At 43.4% G+C, this 18,154-nt stretch overlaps 1 protein-coding gene across 4 annotated transcripts in view; it reads right to left on the reverse strand.

Annotated features, from left to right (window-relative positions):
- Window positions 1-12,510, reverse strand: part of stat6 (signal transducer and activator of transcription 6, interleukin-4 induced) — a 78,483-nt gene extending 65,973 nt beyond the window's left edge. Inside the window, exons 1-3 of one of the 4 annotated variants that reach the window (XM_049754642.2) lie at window positions 12,192-12,506; window positions 4,100-4,245; window positions 3,831-3,975 (exon numbers count right to left, since the gene is read on the reverse strand). In XM_049754642.2, the coding sequence (XP_049610599.1) occupies window positions 3,831-3,975; window positions 4,100-4,233 (279 nt within the window). In that variant the 5' untranslated portion in view covers window positions 4,234-4,245; window positions 12,192-12,506. Of the gene's footprint in view, window positions 1-2,208; window positions 2,297-3,830; window positions 3,976-4,099; window positions 4,246-12,191 lie in introns of those variants that run through there. The other 3 variants (XM_049754641.2, XM_049754644.2, XM_049754643.2) reach the window with 3 other exon arrangements.
- Between the last annotated feature and the right edge of the window lie 5,644 nt (window positions 12,511-18,154).

The following is an 18,154-nucleotide window of genomic DNA, read 5'->3' on the forward strand; positions in this document are numbered from 1 at the left end:
TTGGTCCCTATATCACCAATGTAAGAGTTTGGTTCGCATTGCCGGCAGTAAGTCGAACTTGTGTCCAGTGAAGGTTTAACTCTGCCAAGTCACCCCTTTCTGTTCCTAATTTTTATGGACAGAATTTCTATGTTCTGCCAAGGTGTTGAGGGGGTCCAGTTTGATGATATTTGATGACTGGGGACAACCCAGTAAGTGTTAGAGAGACTATGTCTTCCGTAGAGATGCACCGATCCGATATCTGGATCGGATATCAACAAAATAGATGGATCGGGTATCGGAAAATGCAGCCGATCTGTGAGCCGATCCTTTCCTTAATCTATTGGGACGCGGGCTACGTCATACGTCAGCAGCACGTGTGCCGCATGCCACGAGAGTTTTATAAACAAACGCAAACATGGAGCCAACGAAAGAGTCAGCTGTGTGGAGGTACTTTAAACTGAACATGCCAACTAGCTCGACGGCAGTTTGTAATGTCTGCAAAGCTAATGTTGCCAGGGGTGGTGGTAGTACTGCCAGTTATAGTACTACCAATTTAATTAAGCATCTCCAGAAACACCACTCAACGGAGCACCAGGAGTTCCAGCAGTTGAGCAGATCTAAGGGAGCGGGAGGTGGACCTACACGGCAGTTAACGTTAGCAGATGCACTGCAAAGACGGGAGAAATTCCCAGGCAATAGCGCAAAAGCTATGAGAATTACTGAGAAAGTGCTGGAATTCATGGTTTTGGATGGACAACCGATGAGTGTTGTTGAAAACGAGGGCTTCCAACGTTTACTTGAGCACCTGGAGCCACGGTACAATTTGCCATCGCGCAAGTATTTTTCTGAGACCGCACAGAATGTATGAGAAAGTGTGCGAACACTTGTCACAAGACTTAAGAGATGCCATGAGCTTCACAACTGATATCTGGAGCTCGGAGGTGTGCCCCATGTCTATGTTGAGTTTAAATGTGCACTGGTTAGACAGGAATCACACCCCTCGCAGTGCCGTGCTGCAAGCTAAAAACTTCCCCGGAGCACACAATGGTGACACAATTTCGACTGCCATTAAGGCAATGCTTGATAAATGGAATATTTCGCTCAACAAAGTGCATGTCATTCTCAGGGACAATGCCAGCAATATAAAAAAGGCCATGGAAAAGATGGGAGTGTGCAGCTTGGGCTGTTTTGCTCACACACTACAGCTCGTTGTTAACGAGGGGCTACTGTCTCAGCGAAGTGTGAGCGATGCGATTGCAAACGGCCGACAGATGGTGAAACATTTCAAACATTCTCCACTTGCTTATTCACGGCTATATGACGTCCAACTCCAGATGCAAATGCAACCTAAACGCTTACAACAAGACGTCAGAACAAGATGGAACAGCACCTACTTCATGATACAGAGTCTGCTGGAACAGAAGCGCGTACTAGGTGTGGATTATGATCTGCCCACAACACTGACTGCTAACCAGTGGGCCTTGCTGGAGAAAACTAGCACTGTTTTGGAACCATTTGAAGAGCTGACCAGGAAAATAAGCTCATCCACCGCCTCCACTGCTGATGTCATTCCAGCCATCACTGTCCTCAAGCGCATCCTGACCAAGGAAGACGAGGCAGATGCTGGCATTAAAACGATGAAAAAGACCCTGTTCCAAGCTGTCAAACAATGTTTTGACTCAGTAGAAGATGAGCCTCTGTACGCCCTGGCCACTTTGTTGGACCCAAGATATAAGGACAGGTAAGATATTTTAAGCTAACATACTCAACAGGCCGTGAGCTATTAGCTGTGATATAATCACAACATATCACGGTCTGAAGTGAGCTATTGCTTTTATATAACAGATACCAAGTATGGCAATATGAAAGTTATAGACACCTAAGCTGTTCTATGTCTGTTTCAGATACTTTACAAGTGAGACCTCTACCAAGCATGCAAAAGATGCACTGTTGAAGACAGGGGCTTGACCAGCACAGCAGGAGCAGCGGAGGCTTCACAGCAACCAGAGAAGGCCCCTCGGATGGAGACTGCAGCAGAAGCAGTAGCAGCTCCAAGCAAGAGCAGTTTCATGGAAGCATTAGAGCAAATTCTGGAGGAGAGTGAGGATGCAGGTGCAGCAAGCAGCTCAGGCCCTGCAGTTCAACTGAATGAATATTTAGCTGAGAAAACCATCACTGCATCAGACAGCCCATACAATTACTGGGAAGCCAACAAACATCGGCTACCTGATCTCGCTGCTACTGCCAAAAAGTATCTCTGTGCCCCCTGTGACCAGTGTGGAAGGTGAGCGATTGTTCAGCACAGTTTCCAACACTGTGAATGACAAGCGAAACAGACTGACTGCAGACAGAGCAGAAATGCTTGTCTTCCTGACAAATAATTTTTCATTGCTGCTTAAGTGAGCATTAATGAGGGGGTGAGAGTGCACAAGTTTCAGAGCACCAGGCGATGAATGGTGCGATTGCACTATGTAGAGACATGTTTACATTGCTTGATTATTGTATTTGACTTGTTTATTCTCTTGTCCCGATGCTATATTTTATTATTCCACATGTAGAGGTATGTAGCTTGTTAAGTCAACCATAATATCGGAACGGTATCGGGTATCGACCGATACGCAAAGCCACGGTATCGGTATCGAAACTGAAAAAGTCGGATCGGTGCATATCTAGTCTTCCGGCTGTGTTGGGAATGCCTTGAGATCCTCTGGGATGAACTAGAAGAAGTGGTTGGAAAGAGGGAAGTTCCCTGCTAAAGCTGCTGCAGCTCGCGTCATGTACTGGTGCGTGCGGAATCTGAGGGTGTAGCCAAATTTCTGTCATTAATAAATGCAACAGTATTGAAGTTAGTGGTTTTGTGCTAGTTGTTATTTCAGATCACCCGTTTTGTGTGTGATGGCTCTGTGATGGTAATACAGCTCTGGGGAAAAAATTGCAAAGGTAACTGTCTTTTTTGTCTAAGCTCTCTTGGTCCCCTCCTTACCCCATGTGTAACTGCTCGCCATGAAGGAAGGGAGAAAAAAAGCTACTGGTGCTGAATTAACTTCAAAGAGGTGACAGAAGAAATGATGACTTTTTAAAACCCCCGTAAACCGTCAAACCTGAAATTGTATATTCAAATTAAATGTCAAATACAGCAGAGCCTCGGTTTTCGAACACAATCCGTTCCAGAAAGCTGTTCGAGAAGTGCATCGTTAGAATTCCGAATCATATTTTCCCATTACAAATAATGAGGAAAAAAATAATCCATTCCAAGCCCAAAAAAACCCAAAGCCTTTTTTAAGCATTTTTCTATTTGCGCATTTTTGTCCAATTGCGCAACTGTAGCGCACCGCCAAACGCGCAACCGTAGTGTGTCGCCGACTGCGCAACTGCACCGCGCTGGTCGCATTATTGTGACAGAGCGGTCGCTAAATTTTAGATAATATTTTTAAAGTCCTAATGTACTTTCCAAAATTTAAATGGACCTCAGTGCGCAGGGAGCTTAATTTGGTTCGATCGCGCAACCGCAGCGTGCCGGGCGCTCAGTGTCGCATTGCTTTAGGAGCGTCTTTGTATTTTAGGATGACTTTACTGCTCCCACTTGCTTCCTTTGGTGGCATGGTTAGAGTTGATGCAATCTTCAGAGTAACGAGAACGTAATAACGAACTGAGTCAGTTGGCATGCGGGTCCTCTCAGCTCATCTCGCGAGGTTCGACAACCGAATTTCGTCCGACATCCGAAGGAAAAAAATATTGATTTGTTTGAGATCCGGGACGTTCGAAAACCGAGGCTCCACTGTACTTGAACCAATCAACAAATTCCCCAATATCAGCTGAGTTGTTGAGGATTTTGCTCGACTCCTTACCATGTTCCTGCTAATCTGCATAAGCTTCATTTTATCCACTACATTAGCATTATGCTGAGAAAACGACTGCAGCAGCATGATGATCTCGTCCAATAGAGCGCGGGCGTTATCTTCCTGCTCCACTTTCTCCAGAGCAAATTCCTCCCTGAGAAAACACACATTGACAACTCAAGTATGTAATAAGTAACTTAAGTATGACATGTTTCTATTGTGCACAATAAGCATAGCGTACTGTGTGTGATAGTGTGTGTGTGATGTCTGGGCCTTACCATCTTTGGTTTTCAATCCATTCAGACAAAAAGTGCCGTACTTCAATAGCAAATGTGGCGGAGGGGTAGAAGTCGTAGATGGTCTGGTCAGGCAGGTACTGTATCAGCTGGCTGATGCGACTCCACTGGGCCATGGTCAAGATGTGCTGCATTGCACATGGAAAAAATCAAAAGAACAATCCGAATAGAAAGCGGTTGTTGACTCGCAGAAAAGTTCGACATTACCAGTGGGCTGAAGGCCAGTGGCCGCTGTGCTGCGCTGGCTGGCAATCACTCACCTGCAATGCTGGTCCAATCGTGGGAGTCCAAATTTTTGAGCTACTGCTACAGACAATGGCCATTGAGTGCATTTTTTGGTTTTCAGGCTTAAATACTTTATTTTGATATATTATTATCACAAAAACTAGAGCTGTTTGAGACCACTTTTTCTCAATTCTTCGAGTAATCACCGATACCAATACCAATTACCGTTACCGCTCATACTTTTGATACATGAAATTTCCCCTTAAAATTAATAACAGATAATAAAAACTATTGTGGAAACTGTACTTGCATTTACATGAAATTTATGTGGATTTTCTATTCTTCTAATTACAAATATGAAACAGCCCCGCCGAAACACGACGTGATGATGAAGAAAATGTTTGAAGGGCAGTTCATTTTCGTTTGAGTGCCAGGTTTTCTCTTCTTAGACTTAAAACCCCACTAAACACACAGTGAACAAGGCTTAGACGGGGAAAACCAATTTGACAATCCCGGCCACAAACAGTCGCACAGCACGTATATCATCAAAATGCAACCTGTGCTTGGAGGAGCGAAGAATGCGCAGTTACATTTTAGTCGATATTGACTCAGTCGCGCGACGAGCAGCCCCACTCGCCGTTTCTTGTCAACCGGCAACAATAAGGTATCATCCTATGAGATCATTCAGGAATTGTAGGAGAAGTTGTAGTGCTCTTAATGAACCACAAATTACTCTTCATGAGAATGTTTTTTGTTGATGTTTAAGTAATTTATTTGGGCTTTGCACCTTTGCACTTTTATGTCCCAAATTCTAAACATTTTCTGATTCTTTGGAAAAACAAGTTAAGAAATAATGAACTATATAATCAATATTTAAAGGAAAGAACTGAAATGTTACTTAAGGCTTACAGAAATAAGGTAAGTAACCAACTGAGAGTTGAAAGAAAAGATTTCATGACCAACTATTGCGAACAAGCACACAATTCACAAATAATCTATGGGCTGTTATCAACATGATAACAGGCCGCGGAAAAAGACATCCTGACTTCCCCACTTACTTCAATTTACAAAACAAGCAGATAGAGAGCAAGCAAATGATAGCTGTAAGCTTCAATGAATTATTCGTTACAATGGGAGAAAATCTTGCAAAGACATTCCCAAAACAACAACTACACTGGAACTACTTTGAAAGAAACTGACATTTCCAAAAACACATTTGTGCTTGAACCAATTACAGAAGAAGAAATACTATGCTCAATTCTAACAAAGTATACGAGCAAAACCTCTATTGACACCAATGAGTCAGACATGAAACTGATAAAAGCCATAGAAAAGACAACAGCCTACAACAATCTATCTTTTGAAAGTTGGGTATTTCCTGAAAAACTGAAAATAACAAAAGTCTTCCCCATTTATAAACAAGTAAATAAGCATGATCTCAATAACTACCACCCTATTTCAATTCTATCCCAGTATTCTAGAATTATAGAGAAACTGTTTATTCAAATGGTGGAGAAAATTATAGAAGACAACAATGTGATAACCAATATGGCATTCGCAAAAATAAATCAACTGCTCATGCACTCACCGACTTCACCAAAAACAGAAACGTGGCCCTGGACAACAGACTAGATAGTATTGGAATATTTTTGGACCTAAGAAAAGCCTTTGACACCATAAGTCACAACATCCTATTTGAAAGGCTGAATAGGTATATGGACTACAGGGTAAATCACTAAAATGGATCAAAAGCTATCAAAATAATAGACAACAGTTTGTACAAAAAAGTACCGTATGTTTCGGAGAATAAATCACAGTTTATTTCATAGCTTGCGATTTATATGTGAAATTATAAAAACATTATTACTTGATCAATGACACATTACTTACTTACTAGTATATCACTTCACATGTTATTTTCAAACTAAACCGCATGGGGGCGCTCTAGGCCTGTGGAATAATTGGAACTGCAACTGACAAGTCTAACGTCAGCGCCGCATATACTTTTGGAGTCAGCGGAGTTGTTTATAAGTAACACAGAGGACGAAGATTTCGATGGATTTAATGATTTGGAGTGACACGGATGGTTTGATGAACTTGTTATTTATGTTATAGTTATTTGAATAACTGTTAATATTTACGTCAGGCACGCTCTCAGTTACTCGTTTGTGTTTATGTAACGTTACCATACTGTATGGTTTAGCCTGTAGTTGCCTATTCATGTCTGTTCTTGGTGTTGTATTTTGTCAAATAAAGTGCCCCCAAAAATGAGGCTTATACTTCGGTGCAACTTACGTATATATGTTTTTTCTTCTTTATTATGCATTTTTTGGCTGGTGCGACTTGTATTCCGGAGCGACTTATAGTCCAGAAAATACGGTAATACTAGGTCAACTTGTCTGAGTATCGCTTGTGTTGGTTTGGGGGCCTAAAGTGTTTATACTTGTATAAATGACATAATCAATGTATGTGATCAACTTAAATTAGTAATGTTTGTGGATGACACCAGTATAAATCGTTCTGGATAAATGATTCACCCATCAAAAATGTTAATGAAAATAATATGTTGGGCATCACAATTGATAACCTCTTGGGATGGAAACCATATTTGAAATACATACCTCCAAAACAAACTAGCAAAAAGCATATCTGTACTATGCAGGTTACAAAACAAAGTGAACCAGTCAACTCTAAGAATAGTATATTCGGCAATGGTAGAACCACACTTGTTCTATGGCGCCAAGGTTTGGGGCCACACCTACCTTATTTCACTAGAACCTCTCAATAAACTTCAAAAATGAGCAATACGGACCATTCACTCCAAATCCTACACTTCCCACACAAATTAATTGTGTCTTAAAGATGAAATACTCAAGCTGCGAGATATTATAATATACACTTCATTAGCTAACATGTATAAAGTCTCAAGATTTGACATGCCTTTTACAAAAGAAAAAAAAAAACTATTCAGACTGAGACAAAATAACCTGGGGCTCATAAGACTGTAGATATTTGAGCACCTGCAAATAAACACAACATTAAGAAGCCACACCCTATCAGTGGCGTGAGTTAAATATTGGAATAAATTAAACGCAGAAATCAAGATACCTAAAGACCTTAAAAAAAAAACTATTTACTGATGCAAAAATACAATGCGTCATATGAGACGTATTCCATATGAAATCTAGTGTGACTTGTGCTTTGAAATCTTACGTGTACTTGATGTGTGCAAATATTGATATCAAAACTTGTCAACACTGTTGTTTAATTTTGACATTGAAACTCATAAACAATGTTGTGAAATGTTGAATGTTGATCTTGAAACACATGTAGTTGCAAACTTGAGGGCATACGGGGGGCAGGTTTTCAGGCGACAGAAACAGGCACTTCACTCACTGCATCATATGCAATGGATCTCCTAAGCTGAGCCTTCAGCGCAAACCGTCGACCTGACCATCGCCGCTCGACGTCCAGAAACTAGGAAAACTGGCCCCCACTGTACCTCTCTTGCAGGATACACAATGGACAGCAGGAGCAAGTGGCACGTCACGGAAGATGGGGAAGATGTGTACATTTTGATAATCATCTGCTGGCTGTCTCTGACCCTCATAGTGCTGCATTTGTACCAAAAGCTGAAGGAAATGAAGTCTGGCATCCTTGGAAATGAGGGACTTCCAGCTTTGGAAAACCGCCTGAGGGCTGAGAGACCAGAGAGATGAAGACAAGGCTCTATCACGAGATGTCTGAACTTAATGGGAAAATGGTCAAGGTGCAGGAGGCCAGCATGGGAGATGACTGCTTGTGATCAATCGGTGCAGGTGCCGCCTGGTGCTGGGGGTGGTACTCGGGATGCCGCCAAGATTGTGACTCCAACTCTCTCTAAATTGATTGTTTTATTCAAATCAAATTGTCATAATCTGCTGGGATAGGCTCCAGCACACCCGTGGCGACAAGCGGTATAGAAAATGGATGGATGGATGTTATAACTTAGTTAACTTGTCATTGCTGTATTCAAATCAAATGTTATCTTGTGTAATTTTTCAGATTCTTTGTTTCTTCCTCTTTTTTTTGTTTTGTTATGGTGGTACTTAGGTAATACTGTCGAGATGTAGACTGTGTCTGGCAGTGTAAACCCTTGGTTGAAATTGGGGCAGGACTAGATAAGCAGAATTCCTTCAACCCGCCTCCCTTTTCAACAAGTCATGTACAACATAATCCATCCATCCAATATCTTTACCGCTTTGTCCCCACGGGGGTCGCGGGCGTGCTGGAGCCTATCCCAGCGGTTATCGGGCAGTAGGTGGGGGGACACCCTGAACCGGTTGGCAGCCAATCGTAGGGCACACAGAGACAAACAACCATCCCCACTCGCACTCTCACCCAGGGGCAATTTGGATGTTTTTGGGATGTGGGAGGAAACCAGAGTGCCCGGAGAAAACCCACGCAGGCACAGGGAGAACATGCAAACTCCACACGGGGAGGGCCTTTGAAGCGGAAAGGGCAAATCAATAATTCCTCAATTTTAAACATGGCCAGTGACATGTGATATGATTAGTTATAGCATAATCAAAACATGTCTTTCAATCCTAGTGCATTGTTTATGTATGGCAGCGGCATTGCAGCGAGACCAACTAACATCCATCTATTTTCTATACCGCTTTGTCCCCACGGGGGTCCCGGGCGTGCTGGAGCCTATCCCAGCCATCATGGAGCAGTAGGCGGGGGACAACCTGAACCGGTTGCCAGCTGATTGGAGGGCACACAGAGACAAACAAACATCCGCACTCACACCGAGGGGCAATTTGGAGTGTTGAATCGGCCTATCAAGCATGTTTTGGGAGGAAACCCACGCGGGCACAGGGAGAACATGGGAACTCCACACAGGGAGGGTCGGAGGTGGAATCGAACCCGCACCCTCCCAACTGTGAGGCGGACGTGCTAACCAGTGCCAACCGAGCCGCCTGTACAACATAATGTAAAATGAAATTGTAGTGAATGTTGATTATGTACTTGCCAAAATAAACAAATCAAATCAAATCAAATAGCTATGACACACAGTCATTAAAACCCTCGCAGCAGACAGCAGTGGAATCATTTATTTCAAAAGATGACATGGATATTTTTTTCCCTCTACGTCACGTCTACTCTTCGCTGATTGGTTCATTCGAACTGTTTGTTTACATTTGCCCCTTCTCAGAAATGCGCATCGATGCGAGCTCCCCCCCAGACTGTAGCATTGGTCTGGTCTGCCAGGATAGGTGTGATATGCCTCGATTTACATCTGAGTCAACTCATCGCGACTACTGTTGGTGATTACATATACAGGGTCCGGCAAAATGATCTGACACAATTGTAGGCTTGATAAAATGCAAATAAATTAAAGAAACAAAAAAGTTTTTTTTTATTTTCGAAAAGTACATATAACGCCATTTTATTTTGTTTTGTTTCGTTTTCGAATAATGTTATTTTGTTTCGTTTCAGTTGCTAACATGAATTCGGTAAATGAGGTACTTCTTCGAAGAAGACAACGTCACAGTGACTGTGAACTCTGATCGATATTGTAAGATGCTAGAGACTTTTCTCAGACACAAATTGAATACGCTCCACGATATAGAAAATGTTTGGTTTCAATAGGATGGGGCAACAGCCCACACTTCTCGACGTGCAATGGGGAGTTTGAGGGAGATGTTTCCTGGTCATTTAATCTCATTGCGTGGTGACATCGGTTGGCCCGCCTGATCACCTGATTTAAATCCTTGTGATTTTTTTTCTCTGCGGATACCTCAAGTCAAAGGTATACATTAATCGCCCTTGATCTATTGAACAAGTTAAAGATGCCATTCGTCAAGAAATTGCTGCCATTCCCCATGAAATGATCCGCCGCGTTATGAACAACTTTCATGAACGCCTTCGACAGTGTGTGGACAATAACGGCTCCCATTTGACTGATTTGATTTTTAAAACCAAATGAAACAAAATGGCATTACATGTACTTTTCAAAAAAAAAATTGTATGTTTCTTTACTTTATTTGTGTGTTTTTTTAACCCAAAAATGTGTCAGGTTATTTTGCCGGACCATGTACGAAGTGAAGTAAACAAATGCAAGATCTGTAAAACTATGGTAAGAGTACAAAATTTAATTGTGTTTTTGAAGTGTGAGCAGCCATGAAGAAGTGCTCTATGATGGTTTTCACTACTAAGTAGGTGGGAGGAAGCCCATCAGTGAGCTATTAGGCACAGGAAATGACAGAATCCAACTCCCTGCCTCATATGTGAGCTGTGGTTCCAATACTTGTTTATTCCTACGAGCATTGTAAAACAAACTAAAGTAGAACTGATCACCCTTCAAAGACATAATAATGAATAAATAATGAAGAAAGAGTTTGCCAGCATGCTCCTGTACTCAGTTCCATGTAATAAGCCACTACGCTTTAAGCGACATGAAAACTAAGTAAGCTGTTTGATAAGATTACTGTGTGTAAGTGTATGTAGTGATGTCACAAGAAAGTAAAATAACACAGTTGTGGAGCAAATTCTTTAGTTTGAATTCACACTGTGAGGGTCAAGTGACACATTTGCCATACTTGTGCTTTGAAAGTGTCAGAATTATATTACAGTGTAAAGACAGAGCTAATAACCAAGGTCACCAGACAGCATCAGATCAGAATCAGGCCTCTTTCAAATGCGGATCAAAATGTGGTATCAGATATCTTCCAATCCACACGCAGCAAAAACATCCAGAGAGATATTGCATTGCTGCCATAGTCATCTTGACATCATTTAAATATGCCAATTACTGACAAATACAATCCTGCATTTTCCCAGAGAACACCATTTTTTTTTTTACAAACAACTGCAACAGAAAAAGCACAAGTAATTCAATAAGATTTAAATATGATACATTATGAAAAATAATTAAAGACTGCAGCAAGGTTGCTCTAATTTCAATTAATGGTGGAAAGAGCCAGCCCGGGTCAAATGAACGTTTTATATTGTTTAATATGTATTATGTAATATTGCCCCATCCACACTGTTATTGCTCAGTATCATCCATCCATTAGTCCGTCCGTCCGTCCGTCCACTGAGTCTCACAAGCTTTGCTCATGCCTGGAAAGCTGATTGTTTGAATTCCAGGTTTTGTTTGACGTTCGGAGTATATTTCTCTCCAAAACCATTTGGATCCAAAACTTTAAGAGTGTTTTTCCTCTACACCAGGGGTGTCAAACTTATTTTTGTCGCTGGCCGCATCATAGTCATGGTTTCCTTCGAAGGGCCATTGAAACTGCCAACCCAAATAATTGTCTGAATGTCTCAAATTATATATAGGGTACGGTACTCAACAAACTAGTGAATGACCAGATGAATAACTAGTTTTCAAAACATAGACTAAGAAAAACTGTTAACATATTAGTCATTTTAATATTGACATGTGGATTTGATACACAATTTGTCCTCGCGGGCCACATAAAATGATGTGGCGGCCGTATCTGCCCCCCGGGCCTTGAGTTTGACACTGTGCTCTACACAATCAACTACGCGGCATACATGCACTAGATTGGTTTTATAGCATTATAGCAAGAGAGCTGACAGCAACGCAAAGGGAGTGATGCCCATGTATAGGGATGGGAGGGACGAACTTGAAATAAATTGTCTTTATCTCTCGTCAAGACTTACATTTTTAGTGAATGTCAAACAATACCATGGCATTGCTGCTCGTGCTCACGTAAAACAAACTGAAAGTACGCATGACAAGTATGAGAATATAGTTAAAAGGTAAACACTAATAACTATGTCGTCATATTGACCAAGACCATTCATGCAACTACTGTCGAGCGACATTTTCGCTTACCGTTCTAAGTTTGTTTGAGAATTTTCAGTTTCTTTAGTCTCCTCGCAGGCTGCTGCGTGAAAAGCTACCCAACATGTCCGCTTTGTTTATTATTCAACTTCTTTGTCTTCATGCACTTTAATAGGAGACGATCGTAGTTTCTTTCGACTTCCCTGTTGAAGCAACTCGCTTCCTGCAGTCCCGTAACAGACGCGTAGCGTGCTCGTCGGCCAACGTTACTTCAAGTATTGTTGGACTCTGCGCACTTCGTGACGTCGCCCACCCTCCCTCACCAAAGAGGAAAGGTTCGGGTTTGACAAGGTGGACTTGTGTGAGTAGACTATGTATTCCGCCACTGTGGGTGTACTGAGTCAACTTCCAGAGAAATAGAAAAAAGGGCGGTGCATTGATAAGGCGCGTACATTTCCAGGAAAGGCTTTCTTAACATAGATGTATTATTATTAAAAATAGAAAAACGAATCATTTGATTTTGTTTGAAAACAGAAAAACAGATTTTCTTGTTAGTTATGTGAATAGAGTAATGAAAAGTCTAACAGGTTGATTTACAATGTTTATTTGTAAAACGAAAATGGGATATAACACGCACGCTCACGCGAACACAAACACGCTTCTGCGCGTGCGCTAAACGGCTGATATTTATTTTGGATTCCCGGAAGTTGCCACTAAGAGCATTTCTCATACTGACCGGAAGATGGCGAAAGCGCGGCGTCTTAAGACAACGCAATCTTCTGTAATGATGATCCATCAGCAATCAACATTCTACGTTCGATTTCTGTAACTCTCAGTAAAACTTGACCGGCTTTGAGCAGGTATTTTGTCCCAGGTTTGAAGGCTGCTTTCTCCAAATGTCATGTTCCAACTCTTTCTGCAGATGAGAAGATTTAGATCAGGGCTCATCCAAAGCGACTGTAATACCACGGTATCACATTGTTACACTTTCAAGAGCACTATTCTGCATATGGGTCAATATTTCTATAGCTTTCCATAGCCGATGATGCAACCAACAGGTTTGGTGATGCTTATTATTATCTTATTATGCTTATTTAAGCAGGCAGCCACCTACAACGATTGGACGGACATAGAGGAGTATACTGACTCTGTTACCTCTTACATCACAAAGTGCATCGATGATGTGACTTGCTCAAAATCCGTCGTCACTCGCGCGAACTGGAAGCCGTGGCTGACGGGGGCTGTCCTCAGACTGTTGAGGGCCAGGGACAAGGCTTTCAGAGCGGGGGATGAGGCTGGCTTGAGGACAGCGAGGGCCGACCTGTCCCGAGGCATCAAAGAAGCGAAGAAGGCGTTCTCGTGCAAGGTCTCCACCCACTTCAAGGACAGCAAGGACGCACGTAGCCTTTGGCGGGGCATTCAGACCATCACGGACTACAAGCCCGCGCCGAGGAGCTGTGAGGGCGACGTCCGTCTGCTGAACGATCTGAACCGCTTCTTTGCTCGCTTCGACGCCCAGAACAGCACTTGCCCACTGAAGTCCACTCCCCCCCCGCACGAGCAGCCCCTGCGCCTCTCTGCCGACGGTGTGAGGAGGGCGCTTGCCGCTATTGACACCCGTAAGGCGGCGGGCCCTGACAACATCCCTGGTCGAGCGCTGAAGGACTGTGCTGGGGAGCTGTCGGGTGTCTTCACGGACATCTTTAACGTTTCCCTGCAGCAGGCCATCGTCCCCTCGTGTTTCAAGGCTGCCACCATCGTTCCTGTGCCAAAGAAACCTGCACCGTCCTGCTTCAATGACTACCGCCCTGTGGCACTGACGCCCATCATCATGAAGTGCTTTGAGCGGCTGGTCATGGAGCACATCAAGTCCGTTCTCCCCCCCACCATTGACCCTTTCCAGTTTGCGTACCGTGCCAAGCGGTCCTCTGAGGATGCTATCTGCTCTGCCCTCCACTCGGCCCTCACCCACCTGGAGAGAAAGGACTCATATGTGAGGTTGCTGTTTGTGGACTTCAGCTCTGCCTTCAACACCATTGTGCCGCAGCGACTCATCTGCAAACTCGACGAGCTGGGCCTCAGTACCTCCCTCTGCAACTGGATACTGGACTTCCTCTGTCAGAGGCCTCAGGTGGTGCGTGTTGGCGACAAAATCTCCGCCAGCATCACGCTGAGCGCGGGAGCCCCCCAGGGCTGCGTGCTCAGTCCATTGCTCTTCACCCTGCTGACGCATGACTGCACTGCGACCTACAGCGACAACCGCATAGTGAAGTTTGCTGACGACACGACTCTGGTGGGTCTCATCACGAAGGGCGACGAGACTCGGTACAGGTCGGAAGTTGACCTTCTGACCACGTGGTGCAGGGACAACAACCTCCTGCTGAACGTCAATAAGACCAAGGAAATGATTGTTGACTTCCGGAAGGGTCACACAACACACCTGCCGCTGATCATCGACGGTGCTGTGGTGGAGAGGGTGAGCTGCACCAAGTTCCTGGGGGTGCACATCAGTGAGGACCTCTCCTGGTCCGAAAACACCTCGTCACTGGCAAAGAAAGCTCAGCGCCGCTTGTACTTCCTGCGGAAGCTCAGGCGTGCATGTGCTCCTCAGGCAGTCCTGTCTACATTTTACCGTGGCACCATTGAGAGCGTCCTCACCAGTTGCATCGCTGTCTGGGGTGGTAACTGCACTGAACAGAACTTGAAGGCCCTGCAGCGCATAGTGAATACGGCTGGTAAGATTATTGGTGCTTCGCTACCCTCCCTGAAGGACATTTACACCTCCCATGTCGCCCGCAAGGCAACCTCGATTGCCAGAGATGTGAGTCACCCGGCTCACTCTTTGTTTGACCTTCTGCCCTCTGGGAAGAGGTACAGGAGCCTGCGCTCCCGCACCACCAGACTCGCCAACAGCTTCTTTCTCCAGGCTGTTAGGGCCCTGAACTCGCTACCCCCTTCTGCGTAGCGTGCGGCACTGTTGCGCTACTTTCGGGAATGTCTGCTGTACGCGCACTTGCTCCTTTTTTTTTTCTGCTCCTCGTATTTATTTATTTATTTATTGTTGTGTTATTTATTCATTATTTATTCAGCACGCTTTTGTTATACTTGTTTACTGTTTGTCTGTTGTGCGCCATGTCTTGTCACCGTGGGATAGGGGGGAACGAAATTTCTGTTTCTTTGTGTGTCTTTGGCATGTGGAGAAATTGACAATAAAGCTGACTTTGACTTTGACTTTGACTTTGATCTTGTATAGAAATGCATGTTTTCATCACTCAGTGCAGCTGTGTCTTACTCTCCTCGCAGAACAAAAGATTGCAACATCGCAGCTTTATCTTCCGTGCTCAGAGAAAAAAGATGACAACATCTGTAACTAATACAGCTGTGCTGGATCTCAGTGGGACTAGGGGGCTAGGAGGCTGCTGGGGGTGGTGAAGAGCTTAGGCCCTAGGGGCCCTGTGTCCCTGACTCGAAAATGGACATGATTGCAAACATCTGGCAGTCCTGACTCACCCTGTGTGTGATGTCAAACTTGTCAGTATCACGGACCGAACAAGCGAAAAGGCCAGCACTTATGGTCAGGTAGGGGACATAGAGCAGACCACATTCAGTGTGTATATTTACTTTAACATATCTGTTGGGATAAAATCAGGTTATTTTATCAACAGAGGGGCGCATCTGCCCGCAATAAGCGAAATCCGCAAAGTAGAGGTTGACATTTTCCTGGGGGATTTACGCCTCTATTACTATGTTGCGGGGCCCCTGCAGCTTCCAAACAGTTCCCTTCCCTCTAAATATTTGTTACGCTTAATAAATTCAACTTTTAAATTGTAAAATGAAGAAGGGAAACGAGCTGCGAGAGCTGTGAGAGAAGAGTGTTCTGTCCCCAGTAGTGTACGAGTATGATGTAATGTAACATTACATTCAAGCTATATTTTTATGTTAAAATGGTGCACATTAACTAGAATCCCGCGGTGCATTTCAGCCAAATCCTGGTAGATTAATGCAATTTTAAACACTTGTTGTGCAAAACAAAGGTTGAGCGTATACCCATGAAGGTATCTTGCGCCTACTTCTTCGATTTTTTTCTTCAGTGCAGTCGTCTTCTCTCTTCCTCGAGAAGCAGAACTTGCAGCATTTTATTTTCACTTTGAACAATAACATCAACAAAGTGAACTTTAAACCACTGGAAATGCACCTTTGGCCAAAGATGCCGCATTACAGGTAAAGTAAGCTGTTTTAAGATAAACTTTAAAGAGACACAAAAACCATGATCCATTTTTTTTCCATAAACAAGCTCAGTTTGTGTATTTATTGATAGGGAAATGATTAAAGTGATTTTCTATTTCATTTTTCATTTAATTTTGGAGGGAAAACGAAACACCCAATGCCCTCAGAAATGGCCACTTTTATTGAGGAATATGGCCACACCACCTCCCCTCCCTACATGTCGAACCTCGCAAAATGAGCCGAGAGGACCCGCATGCCAACTGACTCCGTTCGTCATTACATTCTCGTTACTCTGAGGATTGCATCAACTCTAAACATGCCTCCAAAGGAAGCAAGTGGGAGCAGTAAAGCCATCCTAAAACACAAAGACGCTCTTAAGCCATGCGACAGTGAGCACCCGGCGCGCTGCGGTTGCGCGATCGGACCAAATTAAGCTCCTTGCGCGCTGAAGTCCACTTAAATTTTGGAAAGTACACCAGGACATTAAAAATATTTTCTAAATTTCAGCGACGGCTCTGTCACAATAATGCGACCAGCTCGATGTAGTTGCGCGGTCGGCGACGCGCTACGGTTGCGCGTTCGGCGGTGCGCTGCAGTTGCGCTATCGGACAAAAATGTGCAAATGAAAAAATGCTTAAAAAGGGCGTTTTTTTTTTCTTTTGGAACGGATTAAATCTTTTTCCATAATTCTGGAACGGATTGTGGTCGAAAACCGAGGCTCCACTGTACACGTATATATATTTTGACATTGCAATAGTTAGTACTACTCAAAGTTATCATGAAAAGACTGGAAAGTAAACTGGAAGAGGAAGTTAGCAAAACACAAGCAGGATTTAGAAAAAACAGAGGAACGAGAGACCACATTTTCAATCTACGAATGATGATTCAGAAACATCGGGAAGTGAATGTAAATCTTCATACATGCTTCATAGACTACTCAAAAGCCTTTGACTGTGTCAATCATAAAAAGCTCTGGCAAACTCTCCAGGAAATGAACTTCCATCCACATCTGATTAACTTGATTAAATCACTCTACAAGGGCCAACAATCAGCTGTACAACTCAAATGTGGAACAACAGAATGGTTCCCAGTAAAAAAGGGAGTGAGACAAGGGTGCATACTTTCACCACACCTATTTAGTCTTTACACTGAAGGAATCATGAAGGAAGTGGAATACGACCATAGGAGATGTGAATACAACGAAGCAAGAATGCAGGGGCTGACCATCAGAGACCTAAGGTATGCCGACGACACTGCGCTGCTGGCCACTACTCCAAGAGGGCTGGAAAATCTCATCAGGGCGGTCAAACAAAGCGAAGAGAAAGACCTATATCTGAATGTGAAGAAAACGAAAATTATGGACACGGGCAAGTGTGAAGAGAAGGCGGTAATAATGATTGGTGATGAAGAAATAGAAAGGGTCAGTCATTTTGAGTATCTTGGAGCCAGAATAGAAGCAAATGGAAAAACTACCCCAGAAATACGGAGAAGACTGGCAATGGCATTTGCCAAAGTGAACAAGATGGAGAAGCTCTGGAAAGGACAGTGTATAGACACAAAAATGAGAATTCTAAAAAGTACAATATTTCCAATTGCAACTTACGGTTGTGAGGCGTGGACCATCAACAGTACTGACAGCAAAAAGATCACCGCCTTCGAAATGAAATGCTACAGAAGGATTCTGCGGATATCGTGGATTGATAGGATATCAAATGGCGAGGTGTTAACACGAATGGGAGTTGCATCACCAGTACTGCTGCAGACTGTGAAAAAATTGAAACTGCAAT

Source organism: Syngnathus scovelli, chromosome 2, assembly GCF_024217435.2.
Source record: "Syngnathus scovelli strain Florida chromosome 2, RoL_Ssco_1.2, whole genome shotgun sequence".
Taxonomy (NCBI): domain Eukaryota; kingdom Metazoa; phylum Chordata; class Actinopteri; order Syngnathiformes; family Syngnathidae; genus Syngnathus; species Syngnathus scovelli.